Source organism: Condylura cristata, unplaced genomic scaffold, assembly GCF_000260355.1.
Source record: "Condylura cristata isolate star-nosed mole 26May11 unplaced genomic scaffold, ConCri1.0 scaffold00002, whole genome shotgun sequence".
In the NCBI taxonomy this organism is placed as follows: domain Eukaryota; kingdom Metazoa; phylum Chordata; class Mammalia; order Eulipotyphla; family Talpidae; genus Condylura; species Condylura cristata.
In genome coordinates, this window is record NW_004567103.1 from 61,795,399 (window position 1) to 61,803,537 (window position 8,139).

Genomic DNA, 8,139 nt, shown 5'->3' on the forward strand with positions numbered 1-8,139 from the left:
TTGCCTACCTCCCTTCCAACTCAATCCCTTGACTACTTGCAGATCACCCCATATGTCCATAGTGTTATGCATACTGCTTCCTTTGCTTGAAAGTTCTCATCCCTCATGACTTTGCTTGATATTCAAACAAATACCTACTCACCGTTCAAAACATTTAAAGCACCACTTCTGCTATGAAGTTATTCCTGATAACTTCCTGTCACATCATTAATCACTTTTTATCTTACATCTATACCTGACAGAAGAATTTCTATCAAAGATGAACAATGTCTGATTCCTGGTCTCAAAAAACTTACAATTATCACTGAAGAAATCGTATATAATCTAGCCAAGTCAAAAGAGAATTAAGGGATGAAAAAATAGTGTATTCTGACACTCAGATCTGTGGTTCCTTCTCTTAGGACTTTTCTAACTCCCTGAAGTCTGCGTGTGTGTGTGTTGGAAGTGTTAGCTACATATTAACTCATTTAATCTTCAGTCTATGAGATGTCACTATTACTATTCTCCATTTTAGACAGAAGGAAACCACAAGCATACAGAGATTAACTTGCCTAAAATTATTTGTCTGTATTAATAAAGTGTGTTTCAAGTAATTTTTAAAACGACTGAAAAAACTATATACTCTTTATAGATAACTCTTCTGATAAGTAACTATCGTGCCTACTAAGGGCCTAGTAAATAGAAAAACGTTAAGCTCCTTATAGTCAAAAGCAGTGATTCATGAAAAATAACAGTAACACAAGGAACAGGAAATTTATCTCCTTGGAGCGGTAAGAAAGTCTTAGGGTCGAAAGAGTCTAATGGGTTAATGAATTAGTGAACGAATAATCTTAACTCAGTTCAGGGGACCTCCAGGTAGCCTCTCCCGCCAGTCACCTCACCTTTCTCCTCCCACACAGTCTCCGAACAAACCAATGGGAATGTCTCCTGTACGCATGCGTGTCACATGCGTGTCACCGACTCGACGATCCTTCGCATCGATGCGCTCGAAAACAACTCCTTTAGCCTGACCACTGCCTGCGTAGACAGTAGCCCCGCTGCCACCGTCGCCGCCATTTTGACGGCTGGAAGAGTCAGGGTCTGTACTGCTGGAGGCGGCGCGGCGGTGGAGACTGGTACGGATCGTTTCTGCCCACGTTAGCCCCTCCAAATTCGTGGTTTGAAGCCACAGTCTTGATATTGCCCTTATTCTCAAGGACCCATGTGGCTTTCCTCGATCGTCCTGTCACTGTCTTTGTGCTTTTTTTCGCTTCCTCATGCTTCTCCCAAACCTTTGCTTGGAGCTGTTTTGTCAGGAAGCCCAAGTTTTTGTTAAAATACCTGCCAAGACCCGCAGGAGTCTACCCTGACCTCCGCCACCCCATCCCCCGTCCGAGTTGTCACCCGGGTGGGGCATAAACAGGGAGGGTTTAGAGCCGCCCGGCCTCCTCCTGCTGGGATCGGTGCCCCGTAGGGGTTGGGAGCGAATTCTGGCCCCTTTGGGTTAAAGGGAACTTTTCAACTTTGGCCCTGCGACGGTGGGAGCACACAGTAGGAGATCGGGGTGTCACTGAGCTCCCTGTTGTTAGACCTTAATCCGTCAGTAGTCTGTTTTGTTTCGTCCTTTCCCAGGAATAACTTTTCAAAAGGAAAGCTATTTTTCGTCTGCCCTCTCCGGTAGAAATGGCCAATGTGAGTAAATAAATAAGTCTCTACCCCTTGGTAGAATAGTTTGGGGACTTGTTAGGAAATGGAGGGACGGGTTTGATTGTGATGGCACTGAGGGCGTCATGTGTCCCGTGATTGGACGGTGTACCAGAAATGCCAAGGGAAGCAGGCGTTGTGAAATTACGTGTGCTTGGAAGGTAGTTTGAGCACATACACTTTTTAGGACACGTATGCTTATTTCTAAAACTCATTTTTAGGGATAAATTAGTGCCAGCATCCTTTTCAGTATTTTTAAAGACGTTTCAGTAAATGTTTAGAGTCTAGTTTTAAAGCTGCCCTTTTTTCTCCTTTGACTAGCTTAACAGAGATTTTGTAACAATTTGGGTACAGGAAGTGACTGTCCAAACTACAAAATGAGAGCAAAAGGTATTATTCATGTAGACCAGAGATATTTATTCACTGTTACCTGTTCAATGATAAAAGAGATACAACCTGCAGTAAGAAGTTCTTCCTACAGTAAGAAGTTCATCTTACAGTAAGAAGTTCATCCTACAGTAAGACTTACAGGAAAACGGCTACAATAAAATGTACTGATTTTATCATTTAGTTCTTTATTTTTAATAGAAAGTACATATTTTTAAAAAGCTACACAAAAATACAAAGCAGATTCTGAGCTTTGTGGAAAGGGGAGAGTTAGGGGTTCAAAATCCATAATTGTGAAGCATTTCATTTTTATTTTGAAAAGTGGTTGGAATTTAGGAGCCGGAAGTATATTTTAAGACATCCCAGCTCTTAAAAATCATTAATTCCAGTTCTACTGCCTGAATGTAAAATGGGTGGAGGATATGGTGGGAAATACGGTTGAATTGTGAAGTTGACATCAAGTAATAGCCTTAGTCCCAAACTCAACATTTATTATTTATTTTTAATTGTGATTTAATCAGAATATTACCTTAGGAAAATAAATATGACAGCAGTTAGTATGGTATTCTTATAATTGAGCATGGTATATTAAAGTAAAAGTCTAATGTTCTGACTATAGGAACAACTTAAAAATGGGTACTCATCCTTGTAAAGTGAATTTTTTTCTTTGACATAACCACAGAAAGGAAATGTTAGGAAAGAAGGATGAATTATTCTTAAAAGGGAAAAACATTAAAGTGGAACAGAATGCTTCCTTTTGATTTAAATAATAAAGTTCAGTGGGGTGAATATTTTGAAAGATACTTTTATAACTCATTTTGTTGCTATAAAAATGTTTATATCATACAAATTTCAAAATTCAAATATACTTTTAAAAAGCTTGTTAGATTATATTCATTAAGTGCTGAATGGATATCAGAAATGATATCACTAATTTAGTTAGCATACATGGTAGGTGTCATGAATGTCCAAGGTTCAGAGACTAGACAAGTAAATTTAAAAACCTAGATGTGGGCCCTCCCTGGTGGCGCAACGGGTTAAAAGCTCAGCACTGGGAAGCTTAAGCCACTTCCGCATGAGTTCGATTCCCACCTGCCCTGGAGGAGATCCACATGGTGTGGCAGACCTTCCTGACCCGCCTGCTGCTCCCCTCAGCAGTGTACTTCGTCCATCTGCCTGTTCTGCTCCCCACTCTGTCTCTGGTGAATCCTCTCACCCTCCGCATCTCTGGCCTGTACCCCAGTTCTGTACAAATAAATAAATAAATCTTTTTAAAAAAAGAAAAAAAAAAACCTTGATGTGGACCAAACAGATATACTAATTTCTGATATAAAAGGAGCAGCATTCTTGTAGCCATGGTGATTTGTTGCTAATGCCAGTAGGAAATCCAGTGTGCCAGATTGTGGGTATTCAAGAACAGCCTAAATTCTCACAGCCCAAAATGCTCACAATTTCAGTGTTTATACCCAATTCAAATTTAATATAAAGACTGGACCACACAAAAATGTGGAAGAGGATAATATAAATGAGGATGGATATGAATGTATTTCATGGGTGATCAGTTTTCAGCCTTTGATATACACTTTATTTTTCCTCACATGAACAAAAGTATAAGTTAACCCTAAGACAATACCCAAAAAGCTTTTTCTCTTCTTATACTAATAAGGATTTTACAATAAAATCTTAATAGCCTGTGATGTTCCAAAATCTTGAGTCCTACATTTGTATGAAGTTAGTCATATATTAAATAGCATATTTATTCTTGAACTAAAATAAACTGGCTCTTCTAATTTGTGTGTTCTTTATTAACTGTCACTTTAAATTATTATATTAACCAGGCTAACCCAGTGCTGTAAAATATGTCCTCAAGTTTTGCACAAAATATTCAGTTCCATAGTAAAAGATATCAGAATCATAGATAAGAGTTAAGATTTGAAACAAATTTGTACTGTTACCATTTGTCCCTTGCAAATTAAATGCTATCATAATTATTTGCCCTACATATGAAACTTGGTAATAAGATGTTCCTAGATAGGAAATAGTAATTTCTAATAGTACACCCAAGTCTTGAAGAAAGAGATGTAATTTACCAGGCCTAAAAGAAAGGGGAAATGGGCATCTTAACTGAACAAGTCTTGTAGCAGTATAAAAGAACTTAACTGAGAACCAACATATGGGTTAGATTTCAGAGTAATATATGAAAGGGGAAAAAGTAATTCTGAAGTATCAACTGGATAAACTGTTTCAACATCCTATTGACTAGTTTTTATACCATCTTTCTAACCCTACTCCAAGCCATTTACATAATGTTCTTAATGGCACATTGCTTAAAAACACCCCTCAGATTAAAATTCTGACTTATCTTGATGTAGGCTCTGTACATCAACTGTAAGACCTTTTATAGTTGTCCACAAGTTAACAGTCATTTACTATATACTATATATACCCCCCTGTGCCCACCTTTATTGAACTTGTCAGTTGTCTAAATATACCTTTTATGATTCTATACTTTTTTCCTGAAAGTTACTCATTGAGGTGACTTTTTTTGCCAGTAAATTTCTTCAAAACCTATCTTCCTATCTCCCCTGTGAAACTTTTTCTGTCACCCCTGGGCTTTCTTAACTGTTCATACACCTTTAAATATTTCACAGACAATATAGTATTTTTTCTTTTCTGCTTAACTAGAAATCAGCTTTGTTGTTGTTCTAACATAACCAGGTAATAAATATTTTAGACTGTGAGCCAAAGTCTTTGTTCAACTACTTAACTCTGCCATTGTGGACAGACAAATGTTTGGCTGTGTTACAGTAAAACTTTGTATACCAAAAAGCTGTATTCTATAGTTTAGTAACCCTTGTATTAAATTATTCTAACCCAATTTTTAGCCACGTTTTTTTGGCTAAAAATTTATGTATCAAAGATATGCTGCAGATACACATTATTCCATTACAACTGACCTCAAAGACCAGAAAATAAACATAGAAAGAAAATGGACCACAAAGGCACATACTAATATAAAGGAAAGCGATACTGCCATAAAACCAAGAGGGAAGATAGCATGATAGATAATTAGTAGCAAGACAAAAGAATTACAGCAGTGAAACAAGAATTAGAAAGCAAACAGGTTATATAGCTAGGAGGGGTTTTGAAAATGGAGAATCATATCAGTTGTGCTTTTTAATGCATTTGCTAAATGGAGCCACTTGTAGAGATTTCTGCTCTCTTTAATATGATTCTGGCCATTGTTGAAGAAAGGCTTATACCTTTGCCAAAAGTAACTTAGTATTTTTCTTTTATTCTTGTTTGTTTATAAAATTATAAATATATATAGTCATTGAATATAATAGGTGCTTAGTAACAATAGAATAAATGTTAGCTTTCAAGAGTCAGCTAGAAATTGTCTGTGTAAGTATAGCATATCTAGAAGAAATCATTTTAACTTTTGTGTCATTTGTAGGTACTCTGTAATAGAGCCAGACTGGTTTCCTATCTCCCAGGATTTTGCTCTTTAGTTAAAAGGGTTGTCAATCCCAAAGCCTTTTCAACTGCAGGATCGTCAGGTTCTGATGAGTCTCACGTGGCCACTGCACCTCCAGATATATGTAAGTAAACCTTATTGCTTCACTTAAATCATTTTTCTCAAAATGTTTTGAACTGTTGTCTATGGTAGTTCTTCCTTAGGTTTTGCTCATTTTCTAAAGTTGTTATTTATCCCCTTGAAAGTAAAATATACAATATAAAAAAATAATAATTATTATTGTTTTTTAAACTTTATTTCTTGAACTTTAAGTTTTATTCTATCTTCCCAAACACACAGTCCTTTCCAAACAAATCTTTTGAACCTATGAAATTTTGTTACCATTTTCTCCCCATTATTTGCTGAATTTCTTAAATGTAGCTGGTGTTTACCAGTAACTTACCCACTATATACAAAGTCAGCTTCCACTATCTAATCCACTTTATATACCGCTATCCTACTAATCAGTTGAAAATTTCTTAATCGTGGCACTTCTTTCATAAACCTTGGTTATCTCTCACTGTTTTCAGTAACAGTCCCCAAGTTATCCTCAAGCTATGAATCATTGTTCAGGATCTAAAAAAACATTTTCTGTTTGTAATTAGGTAGGTTGGAGAAGTGCTATGATGCACACTAACCTATTTATTAAAATACTAACGAGTGCTTGTAGAACCTACCTTATGTGGCACTTTACTTGCAATGTAAATTTGTTTCAGCATTCAGACTTAATCATCTTGTCAGTCTTCTTTTATAATGCCATCTCAGATTACTCTCCTACATATAGCATCTGAAGACTTAACATGGATATAAGTATCATAAATGAAACATTTTTACAGTATGTAAAGGGTTTGTATCCTAAAAATATAAAGAGTTTTTATAGATCCATAGGAAAAAGACAACCCAATAGAAAAACCAAACACTTACATGGCCAGCAAATATGATAATATGCCCAAATCCACTATTAATACAGGATAGTTATTTTTGTTAAAGAGAATATTGGATCTGCATACTCTTTAAAACCCATTTGTCAAAAAATAGCTAATATGTTTTAGCCTGTAAACTCAACACCAGTTAGTTACTAATAGCTCTGTAGTGCCTGTTCTTCAACATGATCTCAGACCAGTAACATCAGTATGATCTGGGAGCTTGCTGGAAATGAAGAATCTTGAGCCCTCACTCCAGTCCTACTCATAAAGATCTGAAATGATTCTTAAATCCTTAAAAAGCTTGCAAAGTATTGGACTAGAATGTTTGGATTGAAAATTGTAAGTCTGTGCCTAAGTTCTGCAGGAAGGAATTCATAATGATGGATGATACCCATTATAAGTGTAAAAGAACTATAGGGTGGTATTTATGATGTAATGAGCAAGATTATTATCAGTCTTTCTGTTCAGTCAGGGTATTAAAAGTTATCTTTGTTGCCACTTTGTATATGCAAAATTAACCCTTTTTCTAAATTCAAATTCCTACTCTTGTCCTTCTTTAATTTTCTGCTAAAGTATTTTCTGAGTCTTGTTGGATTTTTCACAAGATACTTAAATTTATGATTTTTTTAAGTTTACTATATATATATTTTTTTAAGATTTATTTATTTATTTATACAGAACTGGGGTACAGGCCAGAGACACAGAGGGTGAGAGGAATCACCAGAGACAGAGTGGGGAGCAGAACAGGCAAATGGACGAAGTACACTGCTGAGGGGAGCAGCGGGTGGGTCAGGAGAGGTCTGCCATACCATGTGGATCTACGCCAGGGCAGGCGGGAATCAAACTCATGCGGAAGTAGCTTAAGTTTCTTAGTGCAGTGCTTTAACCCACTGCACCACCAGGGAGGGCCCAAGTTTACAATATTTTTATCAAGCATTGTATATGCTGGGCTGTATCTGGTAGACTTATTTCCCTAATAATGGATTTCCCTGTGAACTGACAACTGGTTACTCTGATTATAGAGTTTTGAAAATGACATAAAGCTAATGTAATGTCAGACAAGAAAGTAAATTTCAAAAACCTATCCTTTAGTAAAAACACTAAAGTAAAAAGCATTTAATTATAAGAAAAACATTGTTTCAGTCAGCCAACACACTTGACTGTTAACATACTTGTTGTTCTTTAGGCTCTCGAACAGTTTGGCCTGATGAAACTATGGGACCCTTTGGACCTCAGGATCAGAGATTCCAGCTCCCTGGGAACATAGGTTTTGATTGCCACCTCAATGGAACTGCATCACAGAAAAAAATCCAGGGCCATAAAACTTTACCTGATGTTCTAGCAGAACCCCTATCAAGTGAAAGACATGAGTTTGTAATGGCACAATATGTAAATGAATTTCAGGTAAATTGTTATCATTACATATTCTTATTTTGTAATTGTTAATGTGTTAGTTTGTTTACTGTAAGCATATCACTTTGAAAAGGTTAAAAAAGTGAAATTCTAATATATACAAAAATAACAGCTTTTTAAAAGTTGGTATTATATGATACGTATACTCTTTTACTTAATTAGGTAGTTATTCCAAGGTATCTTTTTTTTTTTTTTAAGATTTATTTATTTATT

The 8,139-nt window shown here is 36.1% G+C and overlaps 1 protein-coding gene across 1 annotated transcript in view; it reads left to right on the forward strand.

The window, feature by feature from the left end:
• The first annotated feature begins 1,039 nt into the window (after positions 1-1,039).
• The window catches only part of MMADHC (methylmalonic aciduria (cobalamin deficiency) cblD type, with homocystinuria), a 15,337-nt gene continuing 8,237 nt past the window's right edge, over positions 1,040-8,139 (forward strand). Inside the window, exons 1-4 of the mRNA XM_004674665.1 lie at positions 1,040-1,115; positions 1,612-1,671; positions 5,528-5,672; positions 7,700-7,917. Coding sequence (XP_004674722.1) covers positions 1,663-1,671; positions 5,528-5,672; positions 7,700-7,917 — 372 coding nt within the window. The 5' untranslated portion in view covers positions 1,040-1,115; positions 1,612-1,662. The remainder of the gene's footprint in view (positions 1,116-1,611; positions 1,672-5,527; positions 5,673-7,699; positions 7,918-8,139) is intronic.